The 17868-nt window shown below is 43.8% G+C and overlaps 1 protein-coding gene and 1 long non-coding RNA gene across 4 annotated transcripts in view; one reads left to right on the top strand and one right to left on the bottom strand.

The window, feature by feature from the left end:
* Positions 1–12467, top strand: part of LOC134461090 (guanylate-binding protein 1-like) — a 30303-nt gene extending 17836 nt beyond the window's left edge. For both annotated transcript variants that reach the window (XM_063213856.1, XM_063213855.1), the window contains 7 exons: positions 7592–7779; positions 7966–8208; positions 9893–10173; positions 10594–10806; positions 11228–11330; positions 11814–12013; positions 12210–12467. In XM_063213856.1, the coding sequence (XP_063069926.1) occupies positions 7592–7779; positions 7966–8208; positions 9893–10173; positions 10594–10806; positions 11228–11330; positions 11814–12013; positions 12210–12449 (1468 nt within the window). In that variant the 3' untranslated portion in view covers positions 12450–12467. The remainder of the gene's footprint in view (positions 1–7591; positions 7780–7965; positions 8209–9892; positions 10174–10593; positions 10807–11227; positions 11331–11813; positions 12014–12209) is intronic.
* LOC134461094 (uncharacterized) lies at positions 75–6314 on the bottom strand. Of its 2 annotated transcripts, none has more exons than XR_010037218.1 (6): positions 6137–6314; positions 5663–5817; positions 4729–4791; positions 2602–2696; positions 535–914; positions 75–444 (listed from the first exon to the last, which is right to left on the bottom strand). It is a non-coding gene; the product is annotated as an uncharacterized LOC134461094 (long non-coding RNA). The 2 variants fall into 2 exon arrangements; XR_010037219.1 differs by having other exon boundaries at positions 535–695.
* Positions 12468–17868: the final 5401 nt, after the last annotated feature.

Below are 17868 nucleotides of genomic sequence, written 5' to 3'. Positions count from 1 at the left end.
AGGCTATGTTTGGGTTCCACTGCCATCCTATGCCGTCACAAAGATCTGGCAGATATTTAAATCCACACATCGTACAGGTTTCCAGGATGTGATTTATTTGTGGCAAATAAAAGACAGTACACCTGAATCAGATGTATTTGTCATAATGCATTTCTTAACCTCAGCTATGGTTTTTAAACAAACCCACAAATGTATATGTATACACTGTATAGTATAAAAGAAGGACTGAAGTGTTACAATATCATACATCACACACACACACGCACACACCACACACACATCGTCGGATCATCTCCTCTTTTGGGGGTTACACATAGCCGCTGCTCAACGGTGGGGGTGATGGTTGCCTCTAACGTGGAGAAGTGTCAAAGTCTTGCTGTAGTGTAGGTCCGCTTTACTTGTCCTTGCCCGCTCTCTCACTGTTGCACAGTAGTGTAGTGCTGCCTATTGAAACATGTGGTAGAAATTATGGGAAGTGATAATTTTGTTTATTCTGTTAATACATTCTGAGGTTACTGAGAGGTATGAAATTACCTGCTTAGGATGCCATGGTATGTGAACGGCTTCATTTTTGGCGCAAAATGGTTGATGATGTTGTGGATTATGAGCTGATGTCTGGTGACCTGATGCCATTTTGTTGATGTCCTTCACCTAGCCAGTGTCATTGAGGTCATCAACGTTTCCGGCCGCCTTGTCTGTAATGACAGGATATAACAGTATTAAGAACATGACATATCACTGTCGCTCAGTAGTATTCTACATCTTGTCCAGACAGTGTACAATAATTCTAATTGTAAAGTGTAGAGTGTAAAGGGTTAACAAACTGGCCACACCCTTGGATGCCAGGCATGTTCTAATCACCACTCAGACTGTGTTTGTAGAGAATCTGAAGAAGACTGTTGAGGTACGTTATCCTGCCATGAAAAAATAAAACGCAACAAAAACGATTCTAAGTGTGCAGACTCCTCACTCTGAAAACTACAGTTGACCTTCGTACTGCACCTGTGTGCACAATCCTCTCCTTCAAGTAAAAGTATTCAAACTACACGGTGACTGTGGTACACTTTTTAGGTACATGTGTGTAGAAAATTTAATTCAGACTTGCGCTTTACATACGATGTGGTTGTGTTTGGGTATCCGTACACCTGGTAGGAACCCATGTCTGGGTACAGACAAGGGTTTGACATTAATGTTTTGCTCTCCGGCCACAGTTGGGTTTTCCCAAGTCACTAGCCACTCTGGTTTTCTGCTTGCCACATTTTTGCTCACAGTTCTTTTCATTATCATGCTAAACCAAGAGGGTTAGAGATATGAACACATAATTTCTACATGTACAGTGGCTCCCAAAAGTCTACACACCCCTCTTCAAATGTCAGGTTTTTGTGATGTAAAAAAAATAGAAAGACAAATAAATTCACAGCTTTTCCCTCCTTCAATCGAAACTATTAATCAATGCAATGCAATGCAAAAATGTACACGCCCTTAAATTAATACTTAGTTGCAGCACCTTTGGCCTTCATTACAGCACAGTCTTTTGTGGGTAAGAGTCTCAGCATGGCACATTAATATGGCAATATTCGTTCACCCCTCTTTGCAAAGCCCTCCAAATCAGAAAGACTGCGAGTGCAATCTCCCAAAGTCAGTCCTCTTCAGATCACCCAACAAGGCTCCCTTCACTTAAAGTATGGTGTTGTTGGGGTGATGTTTTGTGCCAAATATACCCTTTCGAATTATGACCAAAAAGTTAAATCTCGGTGGAGTACATTTTGCAAAAAATACTTCTGTAATCTCCCAAATGCATGTGGGAAGATGTATTATGGTCAGGTGAAACCGAGGTTTAACATTTTGGACATAATTACAAAAGGTAACAACACCTCATTGCCAAGGTAACACCAAGCGTAAAGTGAAGCATGAAGGTGACAGCATCATGCTATGTGATTATCGTTCTTCAGTTGTAACCGGGGCTTAAGTCATGGAGGTTGGAATTTAGAAAAGTTCCACAGTGGCCATTGTAGTGGCATAAAGGGGGAGGGGATGGGCCAGTGAAGTTAAAGTCCATATGCCTCTGTGAATAGATGTGATTTCAACGTAGCCAGTGTGGGGGCCTGGCGTATGTTGGGAGGTAGACTGTTCCAGAGCGTGGGGGCAGCAACACAAAAAGCTCTGTCACCAACAGTACGGAGTCTGGCTCGGGGGATGATGAGATTGTCCTTTTCAGAAGACCGCAGAGACCTGGACTGGGAGTGGGAGAGTTCATTCCTGTATGACACGGAACATCTGTTGGGCAATCTGAGCAGGACTGTGCAGATGAGATGCATTCGCAATCTGTCAGATTTGGAGTACTTTTTGCAAAGATACGTGTACAAATATTGTCACTTCTATGTTTGCCATGCTGATAGACTCTTACCCAAAAGACTGAGTGCGGTGATAGAAGCCAAAGGTGCTGCAACAAGGTATTAGTTTAAGGGTGTGCATATTTATGCAACAATGTTAATAGAAGTTTTATTTTCTATTCTTCCCTTTTAAAGCTTTAAGTTTGTTTTCTGTCATTTTTTACGTAACAAAAACCTGGAATTTGAACAGGGGTGTGTAGATGTTTACCTCAATCTAACTGCTTCATCCCGTTTCATCTTCCGTCTCGGATTGATGTTGAGGAGCCTGGTCGGTAGCATACCTGCAAGTGCTTCTTCCACCGCCTGAAAATAAATAATGCAAGAGGGAATAATATAGACCGATTGGTAAGAGTATGCACCAAGCAGCTGAGCTGTCTGCTCATTTCGAAAGCTGTAAACGATTACATTGCGGCCATAGAAACAAGGCTGGCTGCACTGCTGACAAGTTCATGAATCTTGATGTAACAGTGCACGTAATTTTAGCATCAACAGGATGTGACGCAAAAACGTACATCCATTCAACAGGGCAAATATTTGATGATGTTATTACCATCTTATAACAATGACGACTTGGCCTGTATTATACAAACCCCAACTCCGATGAAGTTGGGACGTTTGGTAAACAGTGAATAAAATCAAAATGCTATCATTTTCAAAACACTCAATCTATTCATTAGACGGAGAATAGTAAAAAGACAACATATTAAGTGTTAAAACTGAGAAAAAATATTGTTTTGGGGGACATATGTACTCATTTCTAATTTGATAAATCCAACACGTCTCAAAAGAGTTGGGACGGGGACAATAAATGGCAGCAAATGTCGAGGAAAACTAAAAACAAAACAAAAGACAACAATTAACAGTTAAATACATTAACCGATGAGATGATTTTATATAAAAAACAGTGTTAATTCCTATCTTGGACATGATTTCACCAGCTTAAATGGTGGGTGTATTCCTTGTCATGTTTTGCAATGTTTTCCTTTCTGTAGTGCTTACAGTGTGACAGGTCTTGACCAAAAACCCACCATTTTATCACCTGCTGGTCCTTATGATGGAGCCAAACTGTTAAAACATAGTAGAGAATGCAATTTGACCTTACTATGTGGCAGTAATCGAAGATCTCCCTTAAAAATATAATGCATGAGTGGCTTTTCATGCTGTTTAAAACCCATTTATACCATTCAGCACTGTATTTAACTCTACAGATGAGTGAGAACATCTTAACCAATGCACTACTGCACCCACATGCCATCATGGAGGCTGACTTTTGAAGCTAGCACTAATACAAGTTGGATGGTCCATTTTTACTGTAGCACAGGATGTGCAATGCTCTATTATTGTCAAAAAGAATGGACTTCTACAACTTCTGCTGACTTCTGTAAGCAAAGGACAGTTTCCCATGTCTTCTGGGTCTATTTCAAGTGAGCTCAGGTGCTTAGGAGAATGTTACACCCCTGTATCATTTTCATGCATTAAGCATTCTTAATATGGTCAATTTTCAATAGCTCTAATTCCTGGTGTGCTAGAGTGAGACTACAGCCAATATATATTTCATGATGTCATGAACCTATACAACGATTTTATTAACAAAAATATGTCTTATATACACTCAATCGTGGTAAATCCAAGGGAATTCAAAAATGTATGTAATCACTATGGTAATTATTCCCTTTGCATCTTTAATTCTGAGTGACTCAGCCTCTCTGTGATGATCTTATACCTGGACACCTATATTGTCCGTCAGTACAATTCATTTTGAAATGTTCTTCTTTGCTGTTTTATCTTATTTGGATGTTTACTAATTTTCACTGATCCCCGTCCCAACTCTTTTGAGACGTGTTGGATTTATCAAATTAGAAATGAGTACATATGTCCCCCAAAACAATATTTTTTCTCGGTTTTAACACTTAATATGTTGTCTTTTCACTATTCTCCATCTAATGAATGGATTGAATGTTTTGAAAATGATAGCATTTTGATTTTATTCACTGTTTACCAAACGTCCCAACCTCATCGGAGTTGGGGTTTGTAGTTCTCAGAGTCGCCAAGAATGCCCAGCTTCCTGCTTGTTTAGCATGACACAGTAGGTCATGCTCGCATTAATTAGTTAGCCTACTAGCCTACTAAAGGACTTGTATTTATAATCAACATAAATCCACCGCCAACAACTGAACTAGCCTAGTGGTCTATTTACATGTCAAACATGTCCCACACAGCACAGAAAGAAAAGAAAAGAGAAGATAAATCATTGTAAGCTGGTCTTTGTCATTCACACACTTTGACAGTGTTTCCTAAATTGTGGCAAACAAGTGTCTTGAGAGCAAATACCTACCTAGGCTCTTAAACAGCACCTTCCTGCATTCTGGCGTCCAACTTCAGGAATGGGTCATCATCTCTGTATGACAGCATGCACAGAATTAGTGGTCAATATACAACATTTTTATAAAAGTAAGAGTATGCACATCCCACCTCGCTGAGGCCAGGTGCAGGACAAAGGCGCGTCTAATAGTGGAAAAGAGTAGAAGTCCGCATCCTGTGGCTCCGCTTTGAAAATGTATTCAGGTCATACAACCATGAAGACCCTGTTGGGGGTCAGCTGCTCTATGTTTCCCACAGCCCATTGGTCCCACAGCTTATTCTTGCTGCTCCATGTTCCCACAGTTATTCCCACAACTATTCAAATATAGGCCATGTGTTCCACACCTGTTTATTGTTAACACTACTACATAAGCTTGAGGCAGTTTTGAAAACTATCTCTGAACTACAGGAAGCCACATCTTGAGCAGTCACCTATAGCAGAAATGACAAGATCTGAAACGAACTGACTAATTTGAAAGAAAGGGCCCAGTGCATTTAAAAAGAGAATGCAGACAGCCTATTTCAGGGGACTCAGAAATACTAGGCAGGGCACAGCATAGAGAGAGATCCAGGAGCGGTGGCGTTTAAACGTGACAGAAATCCAAGTTAAAACTTTAGAAAAGTGAGTTATTAAAAAGTCACTGGACTCGGAGGGAGGAGCAGGCCAGTCCTGTTCAAAACCCTCCCCACAGCCAAAGCTAGCATGCTACTTTGCCATTCATTTGAAGGAGACACCGCGGAACGGTGCAATTATCTCCAGCACATACATTAATTCTCCAGTCTTGTCTAAATTTAAATGTAGGCTATTCCTATGGCGAACTATTCTCAGTTTATTATTATTATTATTATTATTATTATTAGAGGGTTGCTAAACACATGTCAGTTGAATATTGACTGAACAAACTAACCTCGGTCTGCGAATGATGATTCTCCTCTTTGGCCTCTCTGAAGTCCAGGCGAAAGTTGGCACAGCATCCTTTATAAGCTTTGTGATAACACGGGTGGTCTTTACAAAACACTGCTTCTCAAAGTGCTCAGAGCAAACCTTGGTCTCAGCGTTGATCTGTAACCATAAATACCAGGGTATGCATTTTAGTTCGTTAGCAAAACAACTTGATTTTGGCACAAGTAGGCCTATGCTACTGGTTCTGGTAGCACAAAATCAGTGGCCATCGGATCGCTTACCACACAATTAAAAGCCTAATCTTGAAATAGCGATCTGGAAATATCATATAAATGTAGCGTTGTGTAATTACACATTCATATTTTTTTATTTCACCGAGGCATTCGCGTCATTAGGTTACATGAGTCATGACAAGTTTGACGAGCTAGCTTATTTGTGCTAGCTAATGCGTATGATTGAACATAATTTTGCATCTTACCTTGAAATATGGACCAGGACCCCTCTAGATGTGATTTATACATCCACTGCGAAGTGCCTGCTCTTTGGGGAAACGGTGGAAAGTCTGTCCACGGTAGGATTTTTTTTCTCTTTGAGGACGAACATTTGGGCACACAACACAGCAAGTGAGGCGCCATGACAGCTGGTGCGTTGCCGAATGTACCCCTGAAGTGTACCCCTCAACGTCTTTAGAAAGTTCCGGGTGAATAAGGCGAACATAGACATAGCATATTGACACAATGTTTTCATCCACCAAAAATAAAATGGTTTTACGAATAAATATGTGAATGCCCTTGTCAGCAGCAGCCGCGAGTTGCGTTTCAGTTGTGTTTCAAAGGTGGTCGGTTGCAGTCACCGTAGCAACGATAGTCTATCAACAATTGAGATCTGAGCTCTCTGTGTTTGACTATTATGGACTAAACAAACTTCCGCTTCATTTGTTATGCTAACCAGTGGGAGGAGATAATTTAAATATTCATATTTCTGCTCGCGCGCGTGAGGAAATTCATGTCACCTCTCGCGCGTGAGACGGTGTTTGCGCGCGCGTGGCAGCGTTTGCGCGCGCGCGCAGAGCAAACTCGCGCGCGCGACAGTGTCTACGCGCGCGAGCAGAATAAAATACCTCGCGTGTGCCGTAAGTGGCGCTCGTGGATGTTTTGTCCCGATTATAACACCATACATGAAGTATAATACATTAAGTAAATAATAGTAATACTAGCCTATGCGTAATAATAAATTAATAAAGTAATCAATCACACACAAAACACACACACACAGACACACACACAGACACACACACACACACACACACACACACACACACACACACACACTTCCGTGTATGAATTAACAAATCAATAGGATCTTAGGTGCTATCCCTTAAAATAAGCACAGTTCATCAGTCCGGAGACCTATGTAAGAGCACTAGAATTAAGCGTACAGGCTATTACACAGTCTTGTAGTTCATGCCTGTAAGGACCTGTATCTTTTGCCTGAGGGCAGCAGTTGGAGCAGGTGGTAAGCAGGGTGGTGACAATCCTACAAAGTGTTTTGAACTCTTCGCAGACAGGGTGTGATGTAGATGATACCTATCTCTGGGAGAGGTGTCCCAGTGATTCTTTCTGCTGTTTTCACCCGCTGGAGTGGCTGCTGGTCTGCTGGTCTGCTTTTGTGGAGTTTGAAAACCACACCAAAGACCCATACATCAGAATGCTGCTGATTGCACAATTATAAAAGTTCACCAGCAGCGGTCTGGGTATGTGGTAGCCCCTTAGCTTGCTCAGGAAGTAAAAGACGTTGCTGGGCGTTAATGACCTCAGCTATTTGGTAGCTTTGGTCGTTTCTGGTGTACACGCATAGTTAGCGTAATCACCGCATAGCACTCTAGCATCATCTAGTGGGATTTGGTGGTGTTGTTCACCTTAACCTACTGCAGATACGTCACAGAACTGGCGGAGCACATCAAAGTGAAGGCATCGGATAAACGTGGCGATGATTCCGAGTTTGTTAAGATTTTTCCTTCGTTCATCTGGGCAGTGAGGGACTTCACTTTGGAGCGAAAGATTGACGGGCAGGATGCAACAGAAGACGAATACTTAGACTTCGCTCTCAAGCTGAAACTTGGTAATGGAAAAGTGAATAAATGAGAGTGATTACAGTGTGTGTATATTGTATGTCTGAAATCCCATTGGTGTGAAAATGGTGTGATACAATAACAAAATATCATCCATAAACTCATGGATTTAGACTTCCAACCAAATACTTTTCCTGTCCTGTAATAGCTCAAAGCTGTGTTGTCCCCTTCTAAAGGCAGCAGTAAAAAAGTGGAAGACTACAATCTACCTCGAGAGTGCATCCGGAAGTACTTCCCGTCCCGGAAGTGTTTCACCTTCCCGTTCCCAACCGACCCGGATAATGTGATCCACCTGGAGACGCTGGCCCTGTCCGACCTGAAACCCACTTTCCTGGAGGTCACAGACCGGTTCTGCTCCTACGTGTTTGAGCAAAGCCATGCCAAGCAGCTGAAGGACGGATACACAGTGGATGGCAGAGGTAAAGTTTTCAGTCGTAGACACACTCCATCTCAGGGTTAGTGGGGTCAGCTCTATGCTCCCACAGCCCATTGGTCCCACAGCCCATTGGTCCCACAGCCTAATTGGTCCCACAGCCCATTGGTCCCACAGCCTATTGGTCCCACAGCCTATTGGTCCCACAGCCTATTGGTCCCACAGCCTATTGGTCCCACAGCTTATTCCTGCTGCTTCATGTACTCATATTTTCAAAGAAATTATTGTGGTGTGGTTCGGCCATAGGCACGAAGCCGAAGGCTGAAGGCTGAAGCCGTCGGCAATCACACCAGGGAGGATGTCAGTGCACATCATCCCGACCATGAGGGTCATATTGCTTTTATACAATAGTTCAATTGGTAACAAAATACCAGTGTTTATTAGTTGCCTTCATAATACTTTGTTTGCCTGCTCCGCTAAGCAAAATAGTTCCGAATTGATTGTGGTTGCTATGCAATGACGAGCTGACAGCGCCAGCGCGCAACGTTGCATGAAACGGTGTGATTTGTGCATTTCTGTGTGTATTGCGACTGGGCTTCGCTTAGGCCTACTAAAATGATGCATGATAAATGTGAACACTGTGCAACTTCAACATTTTAGTTAGATGCCTACTTTCATAAGCCTTTTTTGCCGACATTGATTTTCCCATTTTTGTGGACCGCAAACTTGCTGATAGGTGCGTAAAGACACCTCCCTCGTCTTTCCCTCTCCAGTGCTGCATGAGATCCGAGCGCTGTCCTCACACAAATCAATCCCTTGTAGGCCTATGATACCTTTATGCCTGCTTTAGGCCACTGCTATAAGCTACAGCGTTGCTGCTGAAACTCTTTCTCAGGCAAACGTCTGATGTGGGTGCGAATCCGAGAAAGGGGTTTGCGTTTTCCCTCCCAATAAACTAAAAGGCAACTCATTCCAGTTCCAAGCGGCCATCATTTTAAATTGCATGACACCCGGTAGCATATCTTGCTTCCAGATGCCCACTTTGTAGCCTAGGCTAGCCTACTATTCACTAATTTGCACGTGGTGGACGGCAAGCTTGTTGCTGGTATATTTTTAAGGGCATCTCTTCCTCGTCCTTCCCTCTCCCGCAGCGCAAATGAGATCCGATTATAGCGGTTCTCACACACTGCAGGAGACTGACATAGCCTTGCTGACTCTGTGTCAAAAAGTGTCCGTTGTCCCGCATATCTCCCGTTTGAAACTATCTTCCGTGTATGAATAGGCTAGATATTTAAAGTAGGCTACATATGTTAGATTGCCTTCAAAAGACCACAAATAGCGGCCGCAGAGGTGTGGCAACTGCCAAGACAACTGCACTAGAATCAGATCACTTCTTTCCTCTCCGGGGATGATGTCCACCTAGATAAACTGATTTTGGCTTGATGTTGGGGGACGCCTCCAATAAAAGTCATCACATGGAGTACAAAAAGAGTGCACTGTCTTGCTTGAACTTTCATCAACATGTCCATATTACAAAGACACTTTTTTGCCGAAAGTGTTATTCAGTTGTAGTAGTAGCAGTAGTAGTTGTAGTAGGAGTACCAGTAGTTTTAGCAATAATAATAGTAACAGCTGTAGTAGCATGCTGGGTTTGTCCCTCTTAGCTACTTGTAGTCTTTTGTCATCTGGTGAATTTGTATGCTGTGTTTGTCCCTCTGGGCTTCCTGTAGTCTTCAGCCATCTGGTGAGGTCGTACGTGGACACCATTTCCAGCGGGGGCATCCCGTGTCTGGAGAACGCAGTGGTCGCCATGGCGCAGATCGAGAACGAGGCGGCGGTGCGCGAGGGCCTGGAGATGTACGAGTCGGGCATGGAGCAGCTGAGGATCTACTTCCCCGTCTACCTCAAAGACCTCAACACGGAGCACGAGCGCCTCAACAGCCTCGCTGTGGAGATCTTCATGAAGCGCTGCTTCAAAGACGACCAGGGAGAACACCTCAAGAATCTAGAGGTAATTGTAATTGGTATGGTGAATGGTGAATTGTCCCCCAAGCGTTGTTGTGCCTTTAGGCTGACTGTGGGGAAACATTGCTTTCTCCATGGAGGCATGTGTGTCAGCAAATCATTGCCAAGCATCAGGCGAGGAAGGGAGGTTAAATAGGGAGATTGACACATGGCTCCATTGCCTTACAGCAAAGTTGGCTTTGCTGACAACTGTACATCAGATTTACACCGGACAACGTTGGTTTGAGATTTTCGAGAAAGAGTTGTTTTGGGCATGATGTTTAGCTTGAACTTACATCGTACCACGTTGGTTCAATGCTAACAAACATTGTTATTCGGGAAACGCCCCCTGCTATGTTGTACACTTTAAAAACTACTGTGTGTGTGGGTGTGTGTGTGTGTGTCTGTGTCTGCGTGTGTGTTTCAGGAGTCTATCAACAATGTGTTTGGCAGTTTCGTGCAGCAGAATGAGCAGACGTCAGCGCGTCTGTGTGAGGAGATCCTGAGTGGGCTGTCTGAGGACTTGAGGAAAAAGCTGCAGCAGGGTGTCTACACCGCAGTGGGCGGCTACCAGCTCTTCAGCCAGGACGTGGAGGAGATTGTGCGCAAATACAACAGCCAAACCCGTGGGGGAGTCAAGGTAATGTGACACACAGGAGTCAAGCAGACCCACACAAATAATCTCTAGAGCAGACAGTGGTTCTCAACCTTTTTTGAGCAAACACTCCCTTGACCTTCAATTAACTAGAGTCACACAAGCACCAACACACATCCACAATGCACTCAAACAATGAATCTGGAATCACACAAGCATGCACAAACCCAACTTTATACTCCAAAAGTTTAAAAAGGGGGTGGGCCTGCATAAAAGTGTGTGTGTGTGTGTGTGTGTGTGTGTGTGTGTGTGTGTGTGTGTGTGTGTGTGTGTGTGTGTGTGTGTGTGTGTGTGTGTGTGTGTGTGTGCTGTGCATGCGCTTATTGTGTGTGTGTGTGTGTGTGCGTGCGTGTGTGTGTGCGTGCTGTGCATGCGCTTATTATGTGTGTGTGTTTTCATGTTCCAGGCAGAGGAGGTGCTGGATGGGTTTCTGCAGCAGAGGAAAGAGGAGTCAGCTTTTATCCTGCATACAGATCAGACACTGGGAGAGAGGGACCGAGAGATCTGGGGTGAGCATTGAGCATGTGTGCCGGGGAGGAATGTATATTGTGTCTGTGTGTGTGTGTGTCTGTGTGTTTGTGTGTGCCCCAATCTACCCTCATGAGGCCACTGCTATTGGAGCACACCATCAAGGTGGGGCCCTCGTGCCATGTGGGGACCAAGTCCTGGACCCCACATGTTTTGACCCCTTTTGTCCTTTTTGGGGTGGTTTTGTTGTTACTGGTAAAAGTAGAAATGTAAAAACATTTCCTCACTGACAGGTTCAGGTTAGGGATTGTTTTGGTTTTTGGCACAGTTTTGTTAGGGTTAATATGAATGGAAGTCAATGGGAGGGCCCCACAAAGATATTAAGGGGTGCTGTGTGTGTGTGTGCGTGTGTGTGTGTGTGTGTGTGTGTGTGTGTGTGTGTGTGTGTGTGTGTGTGTGTGTGTGTGTGTGTGTGTGTGTGTGTGTGTATGTGTGTGTGTGTGTGTGTGTGTGTGTGTGTGTAGAGGAGCGAGAGCGTGGCGTCCTCCTTGAGCAGGAGGTGCGTGCTGGGGAGGAGCGTCAGCGTCGGCTGGCGGAGAGGATGGAGGCGGAGAAGAGGAGTAATGAGGAGCGCGTCAGACTGCTCCTGGTCAAGATGGAGGAGGACATGGCACAGCAGCAGAGAGAGAACCAGCGCGCCATGGACGCCAAGCTACGCGAACAGGTGTGTGTGTGCGTGCGCGTGCGTGTGTGTGGATGCCAAGCTACGGGAACAGGTGTGTGTGTGTGTCTGTGTCTGTGTGTGTGTGTGTGTGGTCTAGAATGCATGACCACCTGAACACCTCTCCGTGTGTGTGTGTGTGTGTGTGTGCACGTGTGTGTATAATGTGTGTTTGTTATGTGTGTGTGTGTGTCTCCAGGAGCGCCTGCTAAAAATGGGCTTCGATGCGAAGGCCGGGGACATGCAACGAGAGATGGAGGCGAGCAGGAGGAGGTGGGAGGAGGCGGCGCAGAGGAGGCAGAACACGTTCCAGCAGCAGCTGCAGCAGCAGGAGAACAGACACCAGCAGAGCCTGAACTCCCTCAGGGAACAGCAGGAGCAGATACGCAGGGAGGCCGCCAGACCTCCCCCCAGGAGGAGTAAATGTAGTATACAGTAGAGGAGGAGAGGAAGAGGAGAGGAGAGGAGAGGAGGAGAGAAGAAAGGAGCGGGGAGAGAAGGAGAAGAATATGCAGGGAGGCAGCCAGACCTCCCCCCAGGAGAGGTGGATGTAGTATACAGTAGAGGGGGAGAGGAGGAAGAGGAGAGAAGGAGAGAAGAAAGGAGCGGGGAGAGAAGGAGAAGAATACGCAGGGAGGCCGCCAGACCTCCCCCAAGGAGGGTGGATGTAGTATACAGTAGAGGAGGAGAGGAGGAGGAAAGGAGAGGAGGAGAGGAGGAGAAGAGGAGCGGGGAGAGGAGAGATATACACAGGGATACCACCAGAAACCCCCCCACCCCTCCATCCAGGAGGAGTATCTGTAGATAGGAGAAAAGAAGAGGAGAGGAGAGGAGACAAGAGAAGAGGAGAGGAAAGGCAGATGAAGAGGTGTGGGGTTTTGTGTGATATATTTTATATATAATGCTGCCACTCAACGGCTCTGACCATAGTGATACAGGGCGGGCTCCAAGAGGTGTCAAATCAAGTCAGCTTTTATTGTCTCTGTCTTTGTATGCACAAGTCATACAAGGAAAATTAGATTACGTCTCTCTCTCTCTATACCATGCCAGGACATGCATAGGAATTTACAGACTGACATTAAAGTGCAAGACACAGGCCCGTAGTAGGGTAGGGGGGATCTTTTTCCCCCGAAAGTGGACTTCATTTGGCTCCCTACTCCAATGTCCCCCAAATACACGAGCACACTTCAAATATTTGAATTTAGACATATTTTATTCATTGGTTTCAAGGCTGACAACAGCAACAACCATTTTTAATTTCCTTACTTTAACAGGCAAACCTTTAATATTTTATTTCAAAGGCTTAGTTTAGTGAGGGGGATGAAATGGCCCTCCAGTCACAGTGGGGATGCAACGTAGTTGGGGGGTTCAAGTGGGGGTGGGGGATGGGAGGGGGGGTTCAAACGAACCCCTCAAACCCCCCTGGCTACGGGCCTGAGACAGGACAAGTAAAAGTGATAAACTAGCAACAATGAAGTGATTAATTAATAAATAACAACTGAACATTTAACATTTAACATAAATAAATAAAATAAAATAATAAAATAAAATGGAAAGACATTGAAAATAATAACAATAATAAAAGTAATAATAGTGATACATACAAGTGGCAGCGGCCCTGATCAAGGATGCTGACAGGCGGGGACAAAGGGGTCAGCTATCTCTCTCTATCCCCCCCCCCTCACTCACATACACACACACACACACACGCACGCACGCACACACACACACACACACACACACACACACACACACACACACACACACACACACAGACACTTACATAATTAGTTGGTGAACAAATGTCATCAGATGAAGGTATTTTTTTCTGCTTTAGTCCATGTGAGTTCTGTGTCATTGGTAGGGGTAGGCGTAGAGGTTACACCTGCATTATACGGTGCATGTAGTCTTATGTTTACAGAGATTGTTCTTGCAATTTACCCATGTTATTTTCCTTTAGTTCTTGGTGTAATGCAATGTCAGCAAGTTATTCTCATCTTAATGGTGTAATTAAAGCTTCTCATCTTCATGATTCAATACCGATGAATGATACCCAGTTTCATGTAATGAAACCCAATTATTTTTATTGTCAGTGTTAGCCAAGTTTGATATATTGTAATAACATGCAAATACATAGCTGCATTCACTCCAAAAACCAAGACATTCTCAACATATACTTTCACTGTTATCTTTCACAGGAAGCTGTGATTAAACTCTTATTTATGTAATAAAACTAATACAATCTTTCTCAGCTTCTGTCTGTGTATCATTCGTCTGTCAGTACATTCATCAGAATAGATGCTGAATAGTGCACAGTTAAACAAATGGGGTGTCAGTATTTGAGAGCAAACTAATCCACAGAAAATTGAGATTGATTATTATATCCCCGAAACGCGGAGCGTCGGGGATGTAATGGTTTTGCCTGCACCGCTGCCGCCGCTGCCGCCGCCGCTGCGTCCGCCGCCGCCGCCGCCGCGTAAGGTCTTTCGTGTTGACGCGATAACTTTTGAACGGATATTTGGATTTGTCCCAGATTTTTTGGGTGAATGCTCTAGGGCAGGTTCATGAACTGATTCGAGTTTGGAGGTCAACACTTTCAAGATGGCTGAATTCAAGATGGCCGAATTATTGTTTGGCTCATAACTACTGACCGGGTGGATGGATTTGTCCCAGATTTTGTGTGTGAATGCTCTAGGGTAGGTTCATGAACTGATTCGAGTTTGGAAGACTACACTTTCAAAATGGCGGAATTTTCATTTGGCCCATAACGTCTGACTGGGTGGATTGATTTGCCTGGTAACACCTTATTTTAATGGTTCACCATCTCAGTGAATCTACCATATTAGGTACAGTATAATAACCAATGTAACAATATTTAATACCATGTAATACTAGTGTAATACCAGTGTAACAATATGCAATATCAGGTACAGTGTAATAACGAGTGTAACAGTATGCAATACCATGTAATATAGTGTAATACCAGTGTAACAATATGCAATACCATGTAATACCACTTACGCACAAACACATGATGTAAGTAAAAAAAAATGGCGGTGTTACACTGGTATTACATTGTATTAAACATTGTTACACTGGTTATTACACTGTACCTAATGTGGTATATCCACTGAACCATTAAAACAGTATTACCATTTGCCCCATTTTTTGCTTCATTTTCACAATAGTCGTTTGGTTTTAAGCCTATGCATATCATGTCACGTCTGTATGTATCATATACGTTTACGAAATGGTGGACGGGAGTGGTAGGAATGATGGGGGACTGGAAGCGTCGCGTTTCGGGGATATACCTTAAGCAGTCGAAGGCGACTGCACAGGCAGTCTAGTTTACAAGTGAAAATTGATTATTTACCAATGTAGCATCCTGCAGCAACACAATGACACATTTACAGAGAGCACTGAACTTGTGGCTTCCTCTCTAGCCCGGCGTTTACCAACTCCATTTACAAGTGGTCAGAAGTCAATGTTAAAATTCTGCTGGTTACCAGTGTTACTTCATCTCTGCAGCTCTAAATTTTTTACACAATATCGAGTTGGTCTGACTCTGAAAATGTTGTAATGACTAAACAGTGAAATTAACACTTTTGAGTGGGAACCAAATGTTATCTGAATGGAGTTAATTTCAACTCTCTATGACTAATAGCCCATTAACATTAACATAATCATGTTACAAGTATTTTTTTACCGTGTGGTATATGGGCATCGGTTTCCTTAGTCGGAAGAGCAGCTTTAGCCCAGTGTCTGAGTGAGTGGATCGAGGGCCTTTTCCTCTGTAGTAGTATGTCTGTCTCTTAACCCATTTTGTCCTAAGCCCTTTTTGGGACAGGGTGCCCTCTGCCTATTAAATCCTAAATATCTCAGCCTCCGAAGCACATACAAACATGGAATGAGTTGCATTTGAAAGCTAGGACCCTCGTTTTAATAATAATTATTAATAATAATAATTGTATTTGTATAGCATTGTATCATACAAGGCATGCAACTCAAAGTGCTTAACAAATGGGAAAAAAACATCATTGTTAGAGATGGATTTAAAAGGACGGGTAGAGAGGAGAGGCAGAAATAGCAGGGAGGCAGAGGAAGAAGAGATAGATAGAGATTGTAGAGTCATAAGGTCAACGTAGGTTAGGACCAGGATTCTTAGAGGCGTAAGGTCCATAGTGGCTGGGTCTAGCCTAAGTCATAGATAGTCACACTGAATTTGGGCGCTCAGATGCGGCCCCTGGTGGCATCAGGGGTGAGGAAAAACTCCCTTTCGCTTGATTCAAAGTTTGTAGGGGGGAAAAGCTCAATGAGGTCTGAGAAAAAAAACCTATAGCCAGGAAGAAACCTCAGGCAGAGACCAGCGGCCACCTAGGGGAGCCCCCTGCCAGGGCTGGTTGTGAACAGTAAGGACGCCGCAGCTGGACCCTTCTCCACTGTGACGCCTTGGCAGCTAGGAGTGGGCAAGAATGAAAAGGTGGGTCTTCAGCTGCTTCTTGAAGGAGTTGACGGAGCTGGCTGATCGGATGTCGATGGGGAGGGCGTTCCATCTCTTGGGCGCATAGCAAACGAACACGGCGTCACCTATCTTGTTTTGCGGGGGGGGGGAAGTAGTTTTGGGGAGCAGTTTTGTTAGTTTACAATGTGTTCATTCAGCTGTAACTTAGCCACATTTTTAATAAAAACAGCTCTAATCTCAAGAACCTGAATGCAGTGTATGTGTGTCTCCAGGACACAATGTGTTAAAGGAGAAGTCCACTTTTTTGAACATTAAGGCCATTTTCTGAGTGGTCTGCAATGTTTTAGAGTCCCCTCACCGTTTGTCTCATGTTTGCTGCAGTCTCTGTTATTTGACTTATTTGGATTTGATCTCAACCAGCTCTAGAATAGCCGTCTATGGGCACCTGCAACTCTGTTCTTAAAATCACCTTTAACATTTGTTTTCAAGAATATGCAACTCACCAAGTGTTCAGCAGTATCCACTGGTGTTCCTTAACAATTTTTGTAGCAAAATATGGCATCTGTCATGTTTTATGTGTGTTTTATGTAGCAATTTGTAAGTTAAGTTTCACCTTCACTTTCACTTTCTTTCACAAAATGGCAAATAAAAAATGACAGAAGCCATATTTCGCCTTGAAACTTGTTAGGGACTGCTAGTGAAGACCCCTAACCACTTTGGGAGCTGTAGACTTTCAAAAACAAATGTTTAAGGTGATTTTAAGAACAGAGTTGCAGGTGCCCATAGATGGCCATTCTAAAGCTGGTTGAGATGAAATCCAAATCAGCCAAATAACAGAGACTGCAGCAAACATGAAATAAACGGTGAGGGGGACTCTAAAACATTGCAGACCACTCAGAAAATGGCCTTAATGTTCAAAAAAGTGGACTTCTCCTTTAAAGGTACACTGTGATTTTTAGATGTTAGATTTTTAGTTGTTTATTTCCAGAATTCATGTTACCCATTCACTAATGTTACCTTTTTCACAAATCCTTACCTCCACCATCAAATTCTGGTAATAGTATTGGGAAAATTGCACTTTTCGTACATAAAAAAAGGGGATCTTCTCCATGGTCCATACTGTGTATGGGGTGGAGGATGAAACCAGCAGTAGCTCTACCCATTTTGGGGCCCTAGGCGAAATACAGACATGAGGCACCATTGAATGAATGTTGCTGGAATTTACCATGACGGGCATTACTACTGCCGGCCCCTACGGAGAGTAGACTTTGGTGGGGCCTAAGGCCTGGTTTATGTTCCGAAACCAACTTGTCTGTGTGATGATGCAGACAGCCAAGCAGTTATTTTTTCCCCCGTCATTACTAAAACCGTCTTTGGATGGAACGCAATATTCCTG

The sequence above is a fragment of the Engraulis encrasicolus genome, chromosome 13, assembly GCF_034702125.1.
Source record: "Engraulis encrasicolus isolate BLACKSEA-1 chromosome 13, IST_EnEncr_1.0, whole genome shotgun sequence".
Lineage (NCBI taxonomy): Eukaryota > Metazoa > Chordata > Actinopteri > Clupeiformes > Engraulidae > Engraulis > Engraulis encrasicolus.
Note: the sequence above shows the minus strand (reverse complement) of the source record. Positions and strands in the feature narration are given on the sequence as shown.